Here is a 24,099-nt window from a genome sequence, read left to right on the forward strand (position 1 = left end):
GTGACACCCGTCCCGCCCATAAAACTCCGGGCGACCTGGATGTATGAGGCCATGCCTAATGCTGTCCAGGCTATTGGTTTCGCAAAGTTTGCCTCCTGCGATATTCAACTTCCTTTTAGAGTTTTCAACTGCCCTGTGTGACTCGGCCCCATGCCGAGCCAGCCAGTACGACAGGTTGGAGCGTGGCAGCTATGGCCGCAGTGCAGTTTTCAGAGTAGCAGACGCTAACACAGAGGGTCCTCAAACTCTGGGCTCTATCCCCTGGGCCACCGCAGTTGTATACCCAGGTAGGTATGAATGAATAAGCAACACAGTAACTAAAGATGGTGTAGAAGCGCAGGTTTGTTTATGTGGCGCATTCCCAGTTCATCTTCATTCGCGCACAGACTTACTTGAGTTGAGTTGAGGGAAAGGTGGTCGAGAGGTGGAGACCAAAGGGCTTTTGTTTTAGATGCAGAAGGGCACCCTGGGGCCCCTTACAATGGACAAGAAAACAAGGGCAGGTGGGTGATACCCATGGGCTCATTTTCGTTTTCACAAAGGAGAGCAGGTAGCGTGATGCCAACAATGGGGGCCTAGTGCAGAAACACCCTGCTTCCCAGTGCCATAACTATGATTGGAGTACTAGGTGCAGTGGCACCGGGTTCAGTGTTGCGTGAAACGCAATTCACCCAAATTATGACTGTCTGGTTACCCAAAAGGGGAGTGGGGTTCGTCCTCCTTGCTAACATGAGGGCCTTTGGCACAGCTGCTGCACTGGCACAGCTGCTCCACTGGCACAGCTGCTGCACTGGCACAGCTGCTGCACTGGCACAGCTGCTGCACTGGCACAGCTGCCGCACTGGCACAGCTGCCGCGCTGGCACAGCTGCCGCACTGGCACAGCTGCTGCACTGGCACAGCTGCCGCACTGGTAGTTTTGCTTCAGAACGGTAACCCGGATGACTGCCAAGATGTGGGGGCGCACACACAGTGCACGCAGTAGCCTGCTTTGAAGCCCTGGTCTAGGAGCGATGGTGCAGTGAAGCAGAGGAGGGCAGGCTGATTTACGTGCTGGTATTTTTGTATCGGGTGCACTGGCATTGCTGTTGTGTGGGGCCACTTCAGCCCCTTTGTGGCTCTTCCCTCACAGAGGAGGCGCAAGAGCCCACCCTTGCTAGTATTCGAGTACAAGAGCGGGAGGTGAGATGTGAGGGGTTCTTTACTAAAAGGGCCAGAGGCAGCCTGCTTTGGGATTAGGCAATGGCCAGTGGGCATAGGAGTGAAAGAGTCAGAGGAGACGGACGGCCTCGCAGATCCTTCATTCTCACTTGTGCACCAGACACACCTGCATCGGGGCCCAAGTTGTGACGAGCTCACTGCACCCCTGTTATGGAGAAAAGTGTTATTTCATCACTTTCTTTTTCCGTTCGGTGCATTTGCTCTTTTCTACTCTTACAGTTAGTATAGTTTATGGGCTGTGTAAAAAGTACTGCTGACATGAGTGAATGAGTTTAGTTCCCTCCATCCAGATAGGTTCCGCCTCCACTTCCTTACCATAAACCCCTGGAGGGGATCCAACGTAAACATTTTGCTTGGGGTCAGCAGTCCTTCACGGGTCATTAGTCCGGCAGCCCCGTTCCCTTGGAACCGTGAGCTCAAAGCGGCCGCGTCACACCTCCCTCCTTACCCCGAAGCAGAGCGATACAGAACTCATCACGTCTTCTGCTGTGACATCCTTCACAGGATGCCCCTTTAACTATGCATTACTTTAGAGCTGGACGCATCCGCAGGAAAGGCTGCCTGCTCAAAGCGAGCTGCAGGCAGTGAAGCGGCAGGTTCTCTAGCATGCTAATGCCTGTTTCTTCCAGCCCAGCCATCACATACGGCTCTAAACAAACTATTTCTACGACAAGGGGAGCGTAATTACACTCACAAAGGCACCTCTGTGCTGGGCTGGGCGCGAGGAGCCAGCAGGTCTGGGCGACTCAGGCTTAACCTCGTCTCCTGCCCTCAATGCACAGTGTCTCGTGCAGGGGGGAGAATGCCAGACTGGGAGACCCGCAGGAATTCAAGACAGAGGTGCACCTTGTCTGGCGGGGTTCACCTGCGCCAGCACCAGCCGCCTTCTTTTTTTTTTTGCTACCTTACAGGTTTAGAATTTATTTGGCATCCGTAATTATTATTTTGATCCTATGGCTGTTTAGAATAGGCTCGTAAAGGGTGCTGGACTTTCTTCAGGGCGGAAAAAGTGCCCCCTGGATCAGATCTAGGCAGCTACCACCTATAACAGATCGTCCAACGAGATTAAGAAGATTATCAACAAAAAGTGGACAGTTCTTACATCCAATCAACTGAAATATGAGAAGCCAATGTTCTCTTTTAAACGGAACAAAAGTCTGAGGGATTCTCTCGTTCATACAGATTTCAAGAAACCTAAAACACAATCCAGAAAACAGACAACACTATGGAATCTACCGATGGTCACTGGACATTACCCATGCGGTACTTGCGTGGTTTGCCCAGTTACAGCACAGACTAAAGAAATAGATCTGGGAATGTCATACCCGTGGGAACAACGATCACACACGAATTGCAATACACATAATGTCATCGATCTGATAAAATGCCCCAGCCAACTTATGTATGTGGGAATGACAGGAAGAAAAATCAAAGTGCGTATATGTGAGCATAGGAGCACGATCAGAAGGGCTATTACGTCTACCAAATTGACTGCACATTACATAGAACAAAAACACACAGATTCAGATTTGTGGTGGACAATCATTGAGAAAGTTAATGGGGACGGCGACATGTCCAAAATCCTACTAGAACGTGAACAATGATGGGTATATAGACTCAAAACCCATATTATTGGATTAAACGACTCAATACCTTGGAACCAACTAACTCAGAGATAATATTCAGTATGAATAGCACAACTGAACATAACCCCACATTCAAATCTCATAGATCTGGTCATACCCTGAATTTAAACCAAAAATTATGGATACTAGAGACTGAATGTTTTTGCCCTGCAGCAACCAATGGCTAGATCACCCGTTTATCTATCTTTATTTTAATACCAATAGCTTTTGCGCCTCCAACGACGCGAACAAGTTGGGTTGTGCGGTGTGTCTAAAAGATATTAAAATGTTGATCCAACAACTAGTCTCTCGAGCAGATCGTCTGAGAACTAGGTGGCGGTCCCCTATGGATATCGGATATCCCACAACTCCGATTTTTTAACCAGACTCCCAAATCCGAGTAGCCCAAGACATATTGAGATTACAATCTCTCGTCAGACAGTTCAGGCATATGGGTTTACACTGATCATTTGTAGTTGTAACCGGTAATTACGCCGGCTATTGTGCCGGCTATATCGCCTCTGATATATGAAGGTAAAACAGACATGAGAATACGTAGTCACATTAAAAATCGGCAAACACACATCAGTATATTGATAAAGTTCTGTTTTAAAAAAATTCTCAAAGAAAATATCACCAGACACGCACCAAGCCCGCAACTACATTTCCCATGAGTCTCGGTGACAGTCGACAGATCCAGAGACAGGATACGGAAGTAGGCGGGGCAACAGTCAGTAGCAAAGTGGTTATTAAAAGCGTCCAAAAGAAACAAAACATCACCCCAAGCAGTGGAACCACCACCGAATAGGTTGTGACGAGGGGCAGGACCCTTGATGGCGTGAGTAAAGTGCTGATGAATGACCACTACGCTAAGGTATGAGAATGGAGCTGGTCCCCTCGAACATTACTCTAAACGAACTTTGTTTTTTGTCTATGTTTTTGTGTGTGTCTCTATTTGTACGCTCACTGGATGACCATCCCTTCATGACTAACGGGGATATTCACATCTCATTGGGGCAATGATACTTACGCTTACGATCACGAAGTGTTTGACTACAGGGCTACCCCAGTTACGGTAGTCTTCCACTTGGAGTTGATACCCCTCGAAAAACGGGGTAAGAATACATGTATGAGAGAGAGAGAAAGTATATACGTATGTAAGAGCGCGAATGGTGAGCATGTCATCACGCGATCATGTTATATGTACAGAGATATATATATAAATGTATATAAATAACCACGGCGATTTTCGTGCACAATATATAGTTTTTTCACTAGAGGACGACACGGGTGTTAGTACATTATATAGACTTACACCTTTGAATAAGAGGAGTTAGGATGCGGCATACAGCCGCCACAAAAAAAACGGGTAACACACAAATAGGAACGTGTGAGAAAATCGAGTGTTTTTTCACCCACCACCCGGAAGTGTCTGTTGTTTTCACCTTGATTGAGTTGAAACGCACGTCTACAGACATGAACTTTCCTGGAACTCCATATGTAATTATATGTGGTATCTTTTTCTTTCCCCCCCCCCCCTTTTTTCTTTTGTCTCCTTGTTTCTCTACCTAGAGGGAGTGAAATACAAGACTAATTAGTCTATGACAATTGATGAGGAGCGTTAGTCGCCCTTATCCCGAATAGTGCAGGGAATTCTTCTGCCTAGATCTGATCCAGGGGGCACTTTTTCTGCCCTGAAGAAAGTCCAGCACCCTTTATGGGGCCCAGCAGGACTGAAACATGTTGGCTATAGGGTCTTAGGACCATAATATCCCATTTTGACCCTAACATTGTATTTTATTTTCACCACTGACAGTTCCAAGAATAAAAGGGATACTGGGAACTGCTGTGGCTTTTAATCTTTATCCCCCTGGCCAAAAACATCTTCATAAGAGCTCCCTGAGATATGGTCGAGCCCACCTCGACTTATAGGGGTCGAGGTGTCCCGATGATGAAGCATGACATCACTAGGGTGTGTGAGGGAATATAAAACAAAAGGAGTTGCCTCCTTCCCCACTGAGTAGTGGTGTTTATTTCCAATCTTCATTGAGGGGTCGTAACATCTGAAATTCTAGGTCTGTTCACATTTAACTCATAATTTCACCTCTGAGTTAGTGGTGGGGAGTACTTGTTGGTAGAACAGTATATAACCTGGGAGGGTGTACTCCTCTTCTTCCTTTTTTCCTCTCAGCCCCCCCCTGTAAGTTTGGAACCCCTTCCTGCTTACGTCAGTATTTTACGTGTTTAGAATAGGCGACACGTCATCTCTTGATCCGTTCACGTTCTTTATGGCATTTCTTTGTAACTAGCCATTTAATCCCTGCGTTTCCTTATTAGTGACTGTGCCACGGAGCCAGGAAGCACAACACGGAGAGAAGGCTGTGCGTGCGTGCTCGTGGAAGAGACGGACGTGGGGGGCACAGCAAACACACGCTTAAACCCTCCTGCCCATAAATGTTGCCGTCCTCCTTTCAAATCAGGCCCGACCGGCTGAACACCTCGGAAAATACACGGTCAAAGGACATTTCTAATAGCAGAACAACTCGGATCATACATTGTAAATCCTATTCTTTTGAGAAAAGAAACGGTAGAATACCCTCCGGGATGTCACTGCACCTGATGGAATATCACAGAAACCACCATCCCACAAGTAGCGGATGCAATTATATTATTTCCAGCATACAGAATATATGCAGATGCACAGAGTGTAAGATGCCATTACTAGCAGAGTAGCTACTGTGTTGTGGGTCCTTTATTGCAAGGAAGGAACTGGCCCCCAGATGTTTGAATTCGAAAACACAGCACTAAAACTACACCCTCGACTGTGACCACCGTTGTGCGTGGGAGGGGGCAAATCCTCGAGTGGGGCATGTCGCCCTTCTGCTCTCTCACACCAGTGGTTCTAAATAGCTGATTTAACTCTGCACGGGGGCCTTTTTTTCTGCCATTTCTGTTTTTGTTCTTTCACGTGCACTAGCTATAACATGCAGGCATTGGCATAGCCAATAGGTCTCGACTTTGGGACCTTACAAGTGTTTAGTTATGCAGCACAATATCCTTGGTGCAACAACTTCAACTGTTGCCTGGCTAAGCACTTAAAAGGTCCCAAAGGCGAGACCTATTGGCTATGCCAATGCTTGTTTCCTTTTTTGTAATGCCCTACTTTATATTTCTCCTCTTCTCGCTCTATTGCTGCCTGCCCCTAGCTTTCTTTTTATCTTTTTTTGTAATGCCCTACTTTTATATTTTTTCTTTTCTCGCTCTTTTAACGTTAACAAAGCTAATAGCTCTGTCTAAACAGTTATAAGGCCCCAAAGGTGAGACCTATTGGCTATGCCAATGCTTGTTATTAATGAACTTAGCTTGATTTTTCACCCTGGGTTTGAGGCATCCAGAGAATGACTTTGTCTCACCCAGTTCCTGGTCTGCTCATGATTTCCTAATGCAGGTGTTTCAAATTGCTGAATGTTTTACAACTGAATGTAAATCTCCATATGAAGATAAAGAAGTAAATGTTGTAAGAGTCTCTGCTAATCTCAACATATGTTTCTCATTTTGTATTCTTAGAGAAGGTTATGATGTTTTCTTCGATGGACTCTATCGCAGTAATATCCCCTTGTTTATTTTCTCGGCTGGGATTGGTGACATCCTAGAGGAAGTCATCCGGCAAGCCGGGGTCTTCCACGACAATGTTAAAGTGGTTTCTAACTACATGGACTTCAACGAGAAGGTAAGTGAGCAGTGGGGCTGTTTGAACTGTTTCTAGCGCCATGAAGTCCAGTCCTGGATCCAGTATTCTTTGAAAATGCTTTAGCGTCATTGCGCGTAAACTTACCAGACACAACGCCAAATGAAGACGGATCTAGATTTTGGACACATAGGTACACGTGACGTAACAAGCACACATGCACAAAGACATTCCTGCATATTGTTGCTGCGTACAAGCCACAGATGTACCGGGACGCTATAAAAAACAAGCTTGAGATCTTAATGCCTTTTTAGAAGCAATAAGGACCAATCCTATGAGTCTCATTTCAGAACGCCAGGGATGAACTTTCATTTTTTGTTATGTGGATATTACTGTGTGTGTGTGTGTGTGTGTGTATATGTATGTATGTATATATGTATGTGCATATATATATATTCACTGAAGAAACAATGGTTAGAGTAATGACATACGTAGGTGTTAAAATGCGTTAAAAAATGAGCGCTTAAAAACCAACGCCACTGACATTCGCCTCCTATAATCCAGCGAGCTAACTCGAACTTCTTCCCCCACCATGCACTGCTTAGGATCTCACATATTACATCACTAATGACATGTTAAATTACATCATTGATGATACAACTGATGAGATCTCTCCCCTGTGTGGTCAGAAAGGAACAAAATGAGGGGGTTAATTTTGTCACGGAAATGATGTTTAGTTTCTGTAGAAAACAAAATGAAGACACATTTTAAATGAGTTTCCAAATATCTTCCTCTTCTATTTCATTAAAACATTCTGACGCGCGGACTGCGCATGCACTTTCAACACCAGCAGCAGGCGACCGCCCAACCCCCCGGCGGGCTGCAGCTTTACCACAGTGTTCTAATGAGCAACTAAAGAGCTATCATTCTGAATTGTTGCCAAAAGTGTGGCACGTCTGAACGCCTAATTGATGGAATCGAAGTGGGAAACCGATAGCATTTTCTGCTGAGGATACTGCAGTAAATGAGCAAATGAGGTCGCTTCATAACAAAAAAGTTTCCATAATGGCCACCGGAGAAAATTACACAGGTGTGCAAAATGCTGATGTTTTTTTTTTCTTCTTGTTTTGTATAAAGCGGACTTGACACGAAGTGAATGGAGTTCTTTACATGAGCATGAGTTATATTCAACAAGGGCACATCCGATTTGGTTTTAGGCACGGGGAGATGAAGTGATTTGCCCAGAATCACACGATGTTGAGCCGATGCCAAAACTCAAACCTGGTTCCCCAGTTGCAAACTCGGCAGCTCCGGCCACAACACCACATCTTCTCCCCTGCAACAATCAAGTGATCAACTAGATAAAAAACATAAATATAGCAAATAATTTAAAAGCGCTTTGTCGCTATTTGAGAACTCAGAAATTGTGTTCTCATTTTAGCTTTTTAGAACACTTACCATGATTTCTGTGGGAAAAAAGACCCCCGCCCCCACCATTTTTATAATTTCTAAGGGAAATACCTTGGGTATTGCTGTTTTGATAACACCAACATGACTTCAGGCGTGCCACAGTTTTGTAATAAATATGGAATGTTAGCAATCCAGTTGTTCATTAGAACACTGTGGGGAGACAGAGGTCAGGGGCATGGACTCAGACAATTGAGGGCAGGGAGAAGGGGGGCAGAGGCAGCGAGTTTACCACGGTGGGCAGGCGGGCAGGGCTGTGACCGCACAACGGGCCATGGAGGGCAGGGGAAGTGGTCCAGGGGCAGCAAACCAACCATGCAGGACAGGCAAGAGTGGCTGTGACAATACAACACACGATTTAGGGCAGAAGCAAGAGGCTTTGGCAATACAATTTTATGTGTTAAAAGAAAGGGTTCCCTTTTGGTCAAGATCTATATAAAATCAATCATGCCTCAAATATAACCACACTCATATCTACCAGCAGGCACTGTTTAACAATCCACTCAGAATGTATCAAAGCACTTGTATAACAACAAATTATATCAAAAAATATATATTTTAATCATTAAAAAAACTGTCCACATATTCAGTTTACACCATAACAATTAATAAAAACAGTTTAAAAAACACATAAGTCCCAAACACAATTCTTAGTAGACACAATATCCGAAAAAGGAGAATAAACACAGACCTTAAGATCACGGCGGACTATAACAACAGTTCAGTTCACTTTCTGGACATTACAGTCAAAGATGCCGAGGGATCACTGGAAGTCGAACTTTTTACCAAGCCTACAGACAAAAATTCCCTCCTTCATTATAGGAGTTATCGCCCTCAATCCCAACGTGATAATATCCCCTTTGGACAGTTCTTCCAGCTGAGGAGGAACTGTTCAAATATTGATGATTTTTATAAACATTCTGAATTCCTGAGTAACAAACTAAAGCATAGGGGATATCCGAAAAAACGTATTAAACACGCCTTCAAACGTGCTCGCTTCTATAATCGTGACAGCGTGTTGAACCCTGATCCCAACAACAGGAAGAAAAATGTGAATACCGAGAATAAACTAGTGTTTGTTAGTCAATTTTCTAACATCAGTAATCGACTAAAAAGTGTGACAAACTCCAATTGGAACATTTTGAATGAGGGCAATGAAGTCAAATTACCGAAACCCATATTTGCATTTAAACGCACGACAACATACGGAAAAACCTATTCCATACATATCGGGAAGTAGGTGTGAATAGTCAAAGTACTATCGAAGGAGGAAAAGCAATCGGCAACTACAAATGTGGAATTGCTCCATATGTGACAATTGCCTGGTCAGTAAGACATTCACTTACAATGATTACAGCATTACACCCAGGAGTCTAAACAACTGTATGCGTAGTACTTTAGTATATCTCCTACGGTGCCCATGCTTTTTAGCATATGTTGGTGAGACCGGAAGGGAACTCAGACTAAGATTATTAGAAAATAGGTCAGCCCTGAAAACTACCAAGCATAATGCTTTATGGTCATTGGGAGCGCTATCCCTTTGGTTTATAGAGCCCCCTCTCCTTGACTTCAAAGTACAATTATGTGTGCCAACAAACCCGATTCCGGCAGGAGACTCCTGATGTGTTTAAGTCCAAAAGGCTTTATTTTAGCCATCCCTGCCTAAAATCTCTTTTTCAATGCAAGTCAATGGGGAAAATCAATTCCTCTGATTTTGTTTTCTCTCAAAATCTCCTTATTATCAAGTACAAAATGTGGCATGTATGGTACATTGAACCACAGAGGGCAGGAGGAATGGGGTAGGGACATGGACTCGGACTAGGGCAGGAGGGAGGTGGGCAGGGGCACCAAACTGATTTTACAGGGCAGGCATCATTGGTTGATGCAGCACAATACACCACACAGGGCAAGCGGGGGTGGGGGGGGGGGGGCAGTGCAGCACAGCAGATCATGGAAAGCAATAGGGAGACAGCAGGGCCGTGCACATGGACACCAGAGGGCAGGGGGAAAGAGGCAAGGGAAGCAAGCTGACCATATCGGACAGACAGAAGGGGCAGTTGCAGCACAAAGGAGCATGAAGGTCAAGAAGGACACGCCAACAGACCATGCAAGGTAGAAGGAAGGGGATAGGGGCCCGCACATGGAAACAGAGGGCAGGCAGCAAGAGGGCAAGAGCAGCATGCAGGGCAGGCAGGATGGCCACTGGAAGTACAACACATCATGGAGGGCAACAGAGAGACTATATTGGCACACACACAGACAACAGAGGGAAGGTGAGAGGTGCTCGGGAACATGAAGAGCAGGAAGGAGGGAGCAGGGGCACGCCAACGGACTCTAGAAGGCAGAAGGGAGGACATGGGGGCTCCCACATGGAAAACAGAGGACAGGCGGCAAGGGGGCAAGAGCAGTAAGCTGACCATGCAGGGCAGGCGGGATGGGCACTGGAAGCACGAGCCATCATGGAGGGCAACAGGGAGACTATAATGGCACACACACAGACAGCAGAGGGAAGGTGAGAGGGGTTCCGTCGGGGCAGCAAGCTGACCCCGCAGGGCAGGTGGGAGGGGCAGTGGTACCACAAAAGACCATGCATGGCAAGCGGGAGGGTTAGTAGCAGCACACAGGCCATGGTGAGTAAGGAGGAGGGGGCAGGGGCATGTACAAAGGCCCATGGAGTGCAGAAGGGAGCTGGACACAGAGGTGGGGGGAAAAGGGGGCAGGAGCTTCACAACAGACCGTGCAGGGCGGGCAGGAGGAGCAGTTTCAGCACAAAAGAGCATGGAGGGCAGAGTGGCACCAAAATGGACCATGGAGGACAGGAGAGAGGGGATAGGGGCACAGAATGCAGACAATGGAATGCAGGATCAGGGACAGGTGGCAGCCATCTGAACATGCTGGGCAGGCGGAAGGGGCAGTGGTAGCGCAACGCAACACTCCTAGTAGATAGGAGGGACAGTGGAAGGTCCGTGGAACATGGCAGGCAAAAGGGAGGGAGTAGGGGCATGCACACAATCACTCCACAAATGCAGGTCTTTTGACCTCACAATATTCATGATAATACATTTAAGGACTCTTCACCATATATTTGAATAACAATATACACACAAACAAAGAGGTCATACGTATCAACAGTTGTGCCATTTGTAATGTTGAAGGTACGGTAAGATGTTATTCCACTCATGTGGTAATTATTTGTGGAGTCATCCGTTACATCAAGGGTAAGTTCCAAAGCATTCCATTTGGTGTGTGACATGGTTTGCTTGGCAGGTGTGTGAGCTTTGGATTGCGGAGATAATACCTGAAGAATTTCAGGGATTTTTTAGTTTTTTTATTTTGTAATCATAACAGTACTTTGTGTTTTTCAGGTGACTATATATACCTATGATATAACTAACAAAAGTTAAGGGGCCATATGTAGGTAAAACGTGTTTTGCGATTCTCTAATTGCAATTTTTAGGGAATCGCAATTAGAGAATTGCAAAACGGAATGTAGGTAGGATTAGCAAAATATTTTGCGATTCCCACCTATTCCTTATTTGCGAATCCCAAATTGAGATGCGCAAATAAGGAATACCTTGCCATTCATTCCTTTTGGGCTAGAAGGCCCTTAGGAATGAATAGGAAGACATTCTCAATTTGCGATTCTCAATTAGAGAATCGCAAATTGAGAATGCAATTTCAAGGTTGCAAGGGTGTCAATAGGACACCGTTTTGCGCCCCTGAAATAAACATGTGTGCACATGTGGCGAACATACATGCGCTAAGGGCATGTATGTGCGCCACATGGCACTTTGAAAAATGCAAAAAAGTGCATTTTTCAAAGAAATCGCAAATTACCACCAACCTGAGGTTGGTGGTAATATGCGATTCCTTAAGCCAAAATCGCACAACTTGGGTGCTTCCTACATTGCATTTAAGGAATTGCAATTTGGGATTCCTTAAATGCATTAGCAAAATAAGGAATCGCAAATTTTGCGATTCCTTATTTTGCCTGTGGGTTTTTGTGTGCTACATAGCACACTGCCCAAATTGCGATCGCAAACGCCGAAATTCGGCGAATTTCAGCATTTGCGATCGCAATTTGGCTTCCTACTTATGGCCCAAGGTTACAACCAAAATTCATTTAGAAGAAAAATGTCAGGAAATTAACCAGCCAATTTACTTCTCCCACTCTTAATTAGTTTGTTTTTTATTTTGATGTTCAGTGATGTCATAATGTTGAGTAAACTTTGAATGTAGTTCATGTGTTTCCAGTATGTTGGCTCTCAGTCTTAATTGTATGTCTTCAAACCTTATGTTTATAGTATTGCTGATGTTTATAGTATGTTTTATTGTATTGTTCTGTACCGTATGTGTGCTTTTGTCATGTTTCAGTTGCTCTAGTACCTACATTTTCAATGTAACCTTTTTTATCTTTTGTTTACTTCTAAAGAATGTATAACGTGTTTTAAAACTTGCAATTTTTCATTACACTTCATATTTTAATGCAAAATATTCATGTATATTTAGCGGTGCATCATACAGTTGCTAAGCAGGATATTCAATACTGTGTGTACATCGTGAAGTTCTTACCTTGTTCTAACTTGTCTCTGAAATGTAGATCCTCATTTTATGAATCCCACAAATGTACCCCACGCTTTATTTCTTTTTCAACATTGCTTGAAATAGAAGAGATGTTGGGTCCACAATACGTGGAGTATTTATTGGGTCTCCTAACAGATGAAACTTTTTCTTTGCATTTATATAGCACCTACTATTCCGGAGAAGGTGGCAAAGCGATTTATGGGGGGTAGAGCCCTACTCTGGAAACTCAGTAGTGGTTAACCGAGTTGTTATTGTTGGTTATTGGGATCCGTCTTATGCTCCTAAGGAAAATATTCCATGCACTTACTCTGGTTCCTAGATTTAGGTGTGATCGTTGGTGAGATTTCGTACAATTGGTTGGTGAGTAGATGGGTGTGGTTACTGCTGCTGAGCCAGTGTGAGTGTGCCGTGTGGAATGTCGGTGCATGGTGATGTACAGGGATGTTGGGCGCCTGTGAGTGTCAGTTGGAGTTCAGGGAGGCTGCTCCCGGTGGGGCTCTTCATTGAAGCTACTTAATAAACCATCTTATCTTAATGTACACTTCGGTACTTGACCTCTTTTAATTAAAAAAATTTTGAGATGATTTTAAAGAAAAACCTACGTGGGTGAACTGAATGAAAGAAGACATTTCAGAAACAAGATTACAGAAATGAAAGCCTGAAGACCATAGAAGAGCAAAAGAAAAAACTTCACAGGAACCTAAGGTGACTAAAAGTCAAGTACAGAGAAATACAGCAAGCTCTGCAGCTCCACCAGTGACCGCTACATCAGTCGGCCCTAGCCATGGCGTGCTTCATTTATGCTAATGCATTTTTTGATACAGTAAGTGTTTGGTACAAAGAAAGCAGCAGCTGACATGTCAGAGTAACCTTGCGGCGTTTCCTTGGAGGTGCCATCTACATTGCGTGTGCAAGATTTAAGTCGCGGCGGTGTGAGTGAGCTATCTGAAGCGGTTCATTATTCCAGCGCGAGGCTAGCTGCAGGGAGCCCGTGAGTCCAGCATGTGAAACTCCAGTGAGACATCCGTGACTCTTCTCCTCACAAATTTGTGCTGCGTGTCCAATGTGTGGTGCGCACACACACACATAGAGCCACCCGGCGCTGCCTCAATTACGTGCCACCATCTTTGCTTAGTACAGAGGAAAAAGGTGAGGCTTGGTATTCGTGGATTCTTGAGTGTGCTGGAGAATGCATGTGCTCATGAAAGGAGGTGCTGCAGGCGCACGGGAACCAATTTGCAGCGTAGCGTTGCAAGTGTCTGTGCTAGAACGTGGAGAGTCAACAGGATTGATGGTGACTTTGGGGTTTGTACAGGATCATTCTCCGATGGATGCACAGGCTTACAGTGTGCTGTCACAGGTGCTTTGGGTTGCACGTGGTAATCCGCGATGCGATGGAGGAAGGTTCTTTAAGGGTTTCCCAGCGACGGATTTGCACCTTGGAGCTCATTCAGGGGGAGTCGAGTCTCATTGGGTTCGAGGCATGTGGGCTGCTGAATTCATATCTGTGCATAGATCGCCGCCTAGTGTTGGGTCCGGATGTTTGCACATTGTTGTCCTGGAAGAGTCTTCGAAGTATCCTGGGATAGGTGACTCCTCCCCTGGACTACAGTGCGCATGGGCATCCTCTCCATCCTCAGATTGTTTTTTTCCGCCATTGGGTTCGGATGTGCTTATTTTGACTCAAGTTAGGAAAAACTTTTTACAGGCCAAAAGGCCTTTAGTTCGCGTCGGTACTGTTCCCGATCGGTATCGATAGTATATTGTTAGTTTACTAACTTCCAGAACCAACTTTTTCGCATTTTCCCCGACCATCGACGATGGAATCGAGGACACCATTCAAGCGGTGTCCTGTATGCAATGCGAAATATCCCCATATCGACGTCCATCCGGTGTGCAACAAATGCCTTTCACCGGATCACGACGAATCTACATGTATGGCCTGTGCCGGATTCCGATCCAAGAAGACTCTTCGGAATCGACGAGCAGCAAGACTCGAAGCGCAGCAAGCGGCACCGGCCCCAGCCAACATCTTCAGCGCCGAAGACGAAGATGTCGAAGACGTGGAGAACCTACCCCCCAGCCCCGCTTCCGAACACGACTCCGTATCGGAAGACGTCGAAGAACAACTCTTTACTAGAGATGAAGCCGACACCGAGGTAGGAGACTACAATGAGGCCTTAGGGGCCGAAGAGAGTAGCTCCGGTGACGAGCAAGGCCTACCCGTACAGACTGAGGATATCCCAGTGAGCCAGTCTATGGATCCGGTCGAGGGATCGCCTTCGGGCCTTACCCAAGACCTATCCCGCAGTTCTTCGGCCCCGCCTTCTGGCCCGGCCTCGGACATTCAGCGGCATCCATTACTACCCAAAAAGGCTGGTTTCCCTTCTTCGAAACCGAAACCGAAAGCTGCATTGGTTCACCAGAAACCGAAACCGAAAGTAACGCTGGTCGGATCGAGGCCCACCACACCTTCGACGCCAGCAAAACCCGTCGGCGCCGACCGCACCAAACGAGATTTCGGTGCCGAGCTTGCAGCAGCCGACGTCGGCGCCGACACACGGAAAAAGAGCTTCGGTGCCACCAAACCTCCTCGGCTACCGGCACCGACACAATCGGCTCCGACCCCAAAGGTCAAACTGCCTGCTGCGTCGCACCCCGTTTCGACAGCACCACCAAAGGCACACTCTTCAAAGACGTCGACGGCCATTGCCGCCCCTCGACTCGATGACTCGCCGGCACCGAAGAAGTCCACGCCCGCCTCTACAGAAACGGCCGGCACGAAGGACTCGATGGCACTCCAGGGGCGGACCGTTGCTGCGCAACGCACCAAACACAAAGCAGTCCTCCAGGACACGTCAGGCTCCGAACCGATAAAAGCTCCAACGGCCTCTTCGGCACCGGCCAATATCACTTTTGGACTGCCGCCATCCACGGCCCCAAAACTGTTCCAGATCAGAACACGGGTCACCCACACCACGTTCACGCCTGCCGAACGCTCTCCTGCGGAATCGTCTCCGTCGCATGTCATCGACGCCGACACCGGCAGGATGGTGCTCCACAAAAGGAGAATAACTTCAGAGTCAGCTTTGGACTAATACCGGATCCCGCTTAAGAAAAAGCTGCCGGTGACTTCGGAACCAGTTCTTTCCGAACCTCTCCACTCCTTTTACCAGGATCCACAGTCCTTCTCTCCCACACACTCCGACACTGACGTTTTGGAGGACTACATTGGTGACCACGTCCCCTACCCCGGAGAGATGGACCCTGAAGGCCAACAGGACCCTGACCAAGCTTGGGATGACCCTGTAGACTCCGGTGCACCTATGGATACACAGGACCCGCAACTCTATGGGGCAAAAACATCTCCCACAGAGGACACTGCCGCATTCAACGCCCTAATTGAACGTGCTGCGGCCAATCATGGGGTGCAACTCCACTCTGACACCGTGGAGGACGACTTTCTCATGGATACTTTCGCATCCTCAGAAAGGAATATAAAAACTCTACCCATGTTAAAGGGTGTCCTCAAACCAGCAAAGGACATCTTCAAAGAACCCACCAGGGCAAGAGTAATAAACCCCAGAATCGACAAGAAATACAGGTCGGCGCCTGGGGACCCTACCTACATTAGAGGCCAGTTACCTCTAGATTCCATTGTAGTTGCGAATGCTCGCAAACGGGCACACTCTCAAACAACAGGTGATGCTCCTCCCCCGGACAAAGAGTCCAAGGTGCTAGAGACCTCCGGCAAACGGGTTGCGGCCCAGGCAGCTAATATATGGCGCATTGCCAATACTCAGGCGCTCCTCGCCCGCTACGATCGAGCACACTACGACACACTAGAACAATTACTCCAACATCTCCCTGACCAATTCAAAGAAGGTGCAGAGATCCTCATCAGGGAGGGACAACTCCTCACAAACGCATCCATCAAGTGTGCACTGGATGCCGCAGATACAGCTGCCAGAGCCATAAACACTAGCGTCATGTTGCGACGACACGCCTGGTTGCGAATCTCCGGATTCAAACCTGAGGTACAAAATAACATCCTCAACCAGCCTGTCAACCCCGACTACTTATTCGGGCCGGAGGTTGACACCACCCTAGAGAAAATAAAAAAGGACACTGACACTGCAAAGTCCATGGGGGCTCTTCAAACGCAGTCCTTTCGGAGCGGCTCCTTTCGTCGCCCCGGAAATAGAGGAGCAGGTAGAGGACAGGGGTCACAGCAAACCTACAACAAAGGCAACACACAAAGCACCTACGATAAAAACACCCGGGGTGGTTATCGTGGCTCAAGCACAAAGGGCAGAGGACGCGGTTACGGCAACACCAGGTCCTCCCCCAAGAACAAACAGTGACGCCCTCTCCCTTCCTCCCGACCACCTAACACCTGTCGGGGGAAGGCTACAAAGGTTCCTGTCCACGTGGAACTCCATCACCACGGACAGGTGGGTCAAAGACATTGTCAAATACGGTTACTGCCTAGAATTAACCTCCACTCCACCCACAATACCTCCAAAACACCGTCCTATGTCCTCAGAGCACTTAACGCTCTTACAGCAGGAGGTGCTAAGCATGCTACTAAAAGGCGCAATAGAGGTCGTACCCGTCCACGAGTAAGGTACGGGGGTGTACTCCCTGTACTTTTTAATACCAAAAAAGGACGGGTCACTCAGACCTATATTAGACCTGAGACCCCTGAACCGCTACATTCTCTCCGAGCATTTTCACATGCTCACTTTACAGCAAGTCCTCCCGCTGCTCAAACAGGGAGACTTCCTGGCCACACTGGACCTCAAGGATGCGTATTTCCACATACCCATTCACCCCTCACACAAAAAATACCTCCGGTTCACTGTTCAGGGGCAGCACTACCAATTCAAAGTCCTTCCCTTCGGCGTGACAACAGCACCCAGGGTTTTCACAAAGTGCCTAGCTACTGTGGCGGCACATCTACGGAGGCAGCACATACACGTCTACCCTTACCTGGACGACTGGCTCGTTCAAGCAAAGTCAGCCCAGCAATGTGTCAGCCACATGTCCCGCACCATTCACCTCCTTCACAGTCTGGGATTCTCACTAAATTACCCAAAATCCCATCTCCAGCCCGCACACGTACAACAGTACCTAGGTGCGACTATAGACACTCTGGCGGCCACAGCTCAGCCAAATTTAGTGAGGATCAACAGCATGCAAATGCTGATTTACAAGTTCAAACCCCAACACTCCCTTCCTGCGCGAGTGTTCATGCAGTTGATAGGCATGATGGCCTCCTGCATTTTCATAGTCCCACACGCGAGACTACATATGCGCCCGCTTCAGGAGTGCTTAGCACGTCAGTGGAATCAGGCTCAAGGACAGCTGAAAGACCTAGTGTTGGTGAGCGGTCGGGCATACAACTCTCTGCATTGGTGGAATCCACAAAACCTTTGCAAGGGCTGACCGTTCCAAGAGCCTGTTCCACAAATAATACTGACAGCGGACGCGTCTCTCCAGGGATGGGGAGCTCATGTACTCCACTACACAGTGCAGGGACTATGGACAACACAACAGAAGAAGATGCACATCAACCTTCTGGAACTGATGGCAATCTTCCTGGCAATGAAAGCATTCAAAGTACACTTGTGCAACAAAGTCGTGTTGATCCGGACGGACAACATGACCGCCATGTACTACATACAGAAGCAGGGAGGAACACACTCTCCACAGTTGTCTCATCTGGCTCAGAGCATGTGGAAGTGGGCCATTCAGAGGAACATGTTCCTCATGGCAGAACACCTCCCCGGCAAGGACAACCAGATGGCGGATCTGCTCAGCAGACACAGCCACCAGATGCACGAGTGGGAGTTACACCCATCAGTACTCCAACCGTACTTCCAGCAGTGGGGTCATCCAGAGATAGACCTATTCGCCACAAGCGAAAACGCAAAATGCCAAAGCTTTGCCGCCAGGTTCCCACATCCGCAGTCGCAGGGCAATGCGATATGGATGAACTGGTCCGGCAGATTTGCGTACGCTTTTCCCCCAGCACCACTGATACCGCTGGTGGCACGCAAACTCAGACAACACTCACTGACACTCGTCCTGGTTGCTCCAACGTGGGCACGCCAGCCGTGGTACACCACCTTTCTCGAACTTTCCGTGGTGCCGCATCAAAGGCTGCGGATCAAACCCGCGCATTTAACACAGAACCATGGAGAGATTCAGCACCCAGATCCGCAACAGCTGAACCTGGCAATCTGGCTCCTGAAGTCCTAGAGTTTGGCTACCTAAACCTGCCACCTGACTGTATGGACATCATTAAGGAGGCCAGGAGACCCACTACCAGAGCTTGCTATGCAGCCAAATGGAAAAGGTTCGTCATTTATTGTACTAATAATGACATTAACCCGCTAGACGCATCCATACAAAACATAATTTGTTACCTCTTACACCTATACCGATGCAATCTGGCGTACACCTCTATACGTGTCCATTTGACCGCAATATCAGCCTATCTGCAGACTAGGCAGCACCTCTCTCTATTCAGAGTGCCGGCCATAAAAGCATTCTTGGAAGGACTCAAACGAGTAATTCCTCCAACTCACCCACCGGCACCAATGTGGAACCTCAACTTGGTCCTCACACGCCTGATGGGTCCACCCTTTGAACCTCTACACTCATGCGAGCTTCAATTTCTTACCTGGAAAGTAGCTTTCCTAGTAGCGATCACTTCTTTAAGAAGAGTTAGTGAACTCCAGGCACTAACCGTTCAAGAGCCATTTATACAGGTTCACACCAACAGGGTCGTACTACGTACCAACCCCAAATTCATGCCCAAGGTGGTATCGCAGTTCCACATGAATCAAACTATTGAACTGCCTGTTTTCTTTCAAAACCCACAAACTGTCGCAGAAAGAGCACTCCATACACTAGACGTGAAGAGAGCCCTCATGTATTATATCGACAGGACTAAGATCTTTAGGAAGACAAAACAACTTTTCGTTGCCTTCGCCCCACACCACAAAGGTAACGCTATCTCCAAAGCAGGTATAGCCACATGGATCGTTAAATGTATTCAAATTTGCTATCAAAAGGCTAAACGCACATTAACGATTCCCCCACGAGCCCACTCAACACGTAAGTTAGGGGCCTCCATGGCTTTCCTAGGAAACATTCCTTTGCATGATATATGTAGAGCAGCCACCTGGTCCACTACACATACATTTACCAAACACTATTGTGTAGATGTGCAATCAAAACAGCAGGCAGCTGTAGGACAGGCTGTTCTCAAAACTCTTTTTCAGACTGCTGCAGCTGGCACTGGTAGCCGCCGCTAATAGAGGGCACTGCTATATATTCTATGCACAGATATGAATTCAGCAGCCCACATGCCTCGAACTGAATATGCTACTTACCAGTATGCATCTGTTCTTGGCATGTAGGGCTGCTGACATTCATATCGCCCACCCTCCTCCCCGGCGCCTGTAGCGGCTGCAGCTCTCAGAATTACTGTAAGCATGGTCATCACTTTCTGTATCTACTCCATCACTGCCACAATGGCGAAAAACAATCTGAGGATGGAGAGGATGCCCATGCGCACTGTAGTCCTGTGGAGGAGTCACCTATCCCAGGATACTTCGAAGACTCTTCCTGGACAACAACGTGCAAACATCCGGACCCAACACTAGGCGGCGATCTATGCACAGATATGAATGTCAGCAGCCCTACATGCCAAGAACAGATGCATACTGGTAAGTAGCATATTCATTCTGCTGACTACGCAAGATTAAAATGGAAGGTAGACTGATGACTGTGTTCAAGTTGAGGAACTATTGGAAAATGACTGTAGTGGCCTGAAGCATCCTCTGATCAATGGATATATTGAACATCCTGGTCTTTGATAAGGCGTTAGCTGGCCTCGGAGACAGATCTGACTTTGGCATGGGTTGGGCTTTCGATTTTATTGCGAGGCATTGTATTGAAAATGAGGTTCAGTTTGTTTCTCCTGCCTGCTGAGGAATGTTGTGTGGTAGGTGTAATTTTTGAGCGCTGCGTAATGTTTGGTGGGTTAGTGTTGGGTGAGTGGCTTGCTGTTGTTGGTATTTGGTTGAGTGAGAAAGTCACTAATTTCTTGCTGTTTGTTTTAGATACCCTTGGGTAAGGGTGACGCATGAGTTGTAGGGTTGTGAGTACCCTAGCACAGAGTTGCAGTGTTGTGAGTACCCTAGTACTATTAATGTTTGCTTTATAGGTGATATTATTTGGGATGACTGTGCGTGGATAAGTCGCCTATCTTTGGGAGTTGTTGGGATGACTGTGTGGGTAAGTCACTCGTTCCTTGTTGTTGTATGGGATGACTGTGCGTGGGTAAGTCACTCGTTCCTTGTTGTTGTATGGGATGACTGTGCGTGGGTAAGTCACCCGTTCCTTGTTGTTGTATGGGATGACTGTGTGTGGGTAAGTCACCCGTTCCTTGTTGTTGTATGGGATGACTGTGCGTGGGTAAGTCACTCGTTCCTTGTTGTTGTATGGGATGACTGTGCGTGGGTAAGTCACTCGTTCCTTGTTGTTGTATGGGATGACTGTGCGTGGGTAAGTCACCCGTTCCTTGTTGTTGTATGGGATGACTGTGTATGGGTAAGTCATCCGTTCCTTCTTGTTGTATGGGATGACTGTGCGTGGGTAAGTCACCTGTTCCTTGTTGTTGTATGGGATGACTGTGCGTGGGTAAGTCACCCGTTCCTTGTTGTTGTATGGGATGACTGTGCGTGGGTAAGTCACCCGTTCCTTGTTGTTGTATGGGATGACTGTGTGTGGGTAAGTCACCCGTTTCTTCTTGTTGTATGGGATGACTGTGCGTGGGTAAGTCACCCGTTCCTTGTTGTTGTATGGGATGACTGTGTGTGGGTAAGTCACCCGTTCCTTGTTGTTGTATGGGATGACTGTGCGTGGATTAATCACCCGTGCCTTGTTGTTGACCGGGATGACTGTGCATGGGTAAGTCACCCGTTCCTTCTTGTTGTATGGGATGACTGTGCGTGGGTAAGTCACCTGTTCCTTGTTGTTGTATGGGATGACTGTGCGTGGGTAAGTCACCCGTTCCTTGTTGTTGTTTGGGATGACTGTGCTGTATTAATTCACTAATTTCTTGCTTTGTGTGTGCAATGACTGCGCATGGTTAAGTGGCAACTTTTTTGATTCGGATGTTTAGTATAGGATGACTGCGCCTGGTTAAGTCACCCATTTTTTTATTGAGATGTTTTGGGTGGGATGACAGCGTGAGGTTAAGTCATCCGTTTTTGATTCAGAAGTTTTGTATTGGATGACTGCGCAAGGTTAAGTCACAATTTGCTTACCGGATACTTGCTTACGGTATACTAGTATTTCCGTTCCTTTAGGGATGAAGCGTGGGGTGGAATTTACCCATTTTTGCTGTTGTACACCTTGTGTTTTGGGGTGAGAGTTATATGTTGGGTGAACCAGCGTGGTATTGCTTTGATGGTGTGTGAGTAGTCAACGGGCCAACCTCCATCTATGAAAAGCTCCTGCAACTTAAGTAGCTCACATGAGTTAATAACTTGGGGTCACAGTCTTTGCGCCTGTGTTTTATTTTCATTGTCCAGGGTGTGCTGATTGGATTCAAAGGGGAGCTGATTCACACGTTCAACAAGAACAACTCTGTCTTGAAGGACACTGAACACTTCAATCAGCTGACCAACAGGACCAACATCATTCTGCTGGGAGATACGATGGGAGACCTGACCATGGCAGATGGAGTGACCAATGCAGAGATCATCCTGAAAATAGGATACCTGAATGACAAGGTAGGCGGTGTGCTGTCTCTGGTGGTGGTTCTGGATTTGGAGTCTTGAGCCTTGGTGCAGGCAAGCGGCACACAATTTCTGTGTTATCCTATTTGTTGCTATAGCATACTTTTAGTTGTGCTAGAGTGACCTTAGGGAATCTGGCCATTTATGCTTATAATGTGTCTATGGTTCCTTGAGGCATAGGCCATCCAGTCCATCAGACCGAACAGCGTAGCAATGTGCTTCTGTCTGCTGTGGAGTTGTCTAAGAATTAAGGCGAGAGGGCTTTGCAGTTCTCTTGGGTCCCACTCCAACAAACAGCCAAACGTCTGCTACTTATATCTTTGAAAACTGGTTTGGCTCAAAAGGCAAATAATCAGTCCTTCTTACAATTGTAAGTAGGCAGTACAATCAATGGACTGATATGACCAACATTCTGTGGAAGGTGCAATGTAAGGGGAGGATGGAGTGAACAATGGAATAACATTACTGACTAGATCGGCAGGTCCATCAGTTCCCCGCACCCTCTGACCAGCTGTTTAGAAGACAACCGATCGCATCGGCTTGAAAAGGTTCAAGAATTGGATCAACTGAAATGAAGCAATGATACTTGTGATGGTTCCCTTGCCGTTACTTACATTTAACATTGCATTTGTGTCCTGTTTTGTTACTACAGGTTGAGGAGCAGCGCCAGATGTTTTTAGACGCCTTTGACATCGTGCTAGAGAAAGATGAGACTCTAGATGTGGTCAACGGAATCCTGCGCTATATAGGGGCCAAGAACTAGAGAGCAGAGCACTTACTGACTCCCACTGTCTGACGTGCATGCGGAGTCCCTGGACTGTACCACTTGGAAGGGTACGTGCAGGGATTTCATCATTTATGCTTCAAATGCTGCCTCTGAAATCTTGATAGACCGTGGTCTTAAAAATAATATCTACAGGGAGCGATTATCACATCAGCCTGAGGTTTGCGTGGAGAGGCAAAGCTGGTCCAGCGGATGGATCTCCTCTTGTGCATCTGCGTCCCAGCTCATTCTGGAAGAGCAGCAAATTTAATTTACTTTTATATATTTGGATAAGAATATCTCTTGGTTTTCTTGTTTGCAACTAAGGACGAAAGAATAATTTCTTCCTCTCAGGAAATCTTTCCAGACACTCCGTTACCTCTTAAATGTAATTTGTCTGTACAGTAGCCAAATTCATTGCTGGTTTTAAAACATTAAAAATAACTACCTGCCTTGTTCATTTTTAGATTTTCATGTACAAATGCCCATAGCAGGATTTATTAAACCAAAAGGTTCGGATTTCAATCTGCCGAGAGCTGTTCAAGGTCATCTGTTGGCTGTGGTAGTAGCTGTCTTCAAGTGATGAGTGTTGTATTGCCTCTAACTTCCTTGTACTCAATAACCTGTATTTGTGGGTGGGGTTTTATATAGCGCAAACTAGACTTGACGGTATCAGAGCGTTTTACATGAGTACCGTTTGCTTTAGACTGACACATTCATTTACGATTAGGCATGGGGAGATTAAGTGATTTGCCCCGAATCACATAATGTTGAGCATCCTGTCGAGACTCGAACCCGGTTTCCCAGCTTTGAGGCTGATTGCTCTAGCCATTAGGCCACATCCTCCTTTTAATCAACAAAGCAGTCGTAGTCCTCTGGTTCTCCTACTTTTCAAACCAACACCGTTTGTTCACATGGGCACCTCCAGATTCCT

The 24,099-nt window shown here is 46.8% G+C and overlaps 1 protein-coding gene across 1 annotated transcript in view; it reads left to right on the forward strand.

Moving 5' to 3' along the window:
* LOC146869176 (7-methylguanosine phosphate-specific 5'-nucleotidase A-like) overlaps positions 1-23,688 on the forward strand; it is a 70,193-nt gene extending 46,505 nt beyond the window's left edge. The window contains exons 7-9 of the mRNA XM_085641907.1: positions 6,413-6,575; positions 22,196-22,396; positions 23,055-23,688. Coding sequence (XP_085498033.1) covers positions 6,413-6,575; positions 22,196-22,396; positions 23,055-23,165 — 475 coding nt within the window. The 3' untranslated portion in view covers positions 23,166-23,688. The remainder of the gene's footprint in view (positions 1-6,412; positions 6,576-22,195; positions 22,397-23,054) is intronic.
* Positions 23,689-24,099: the final 411 nt, after the last annotated feature.

This window comes from Triturus cristatus, chromosome 1_1, assembly GCF_964204655.1.
Source record: "Triturus cristatus chromosome 1_1, aTriCri1.1, whole genome shotgun sequence".
Taxonomy (NCBI): Eukaryota; Metazoa; Chordata; class Amphibia; order Caudata; family Salamandridae; genus Triturus; species Triturus cristatus.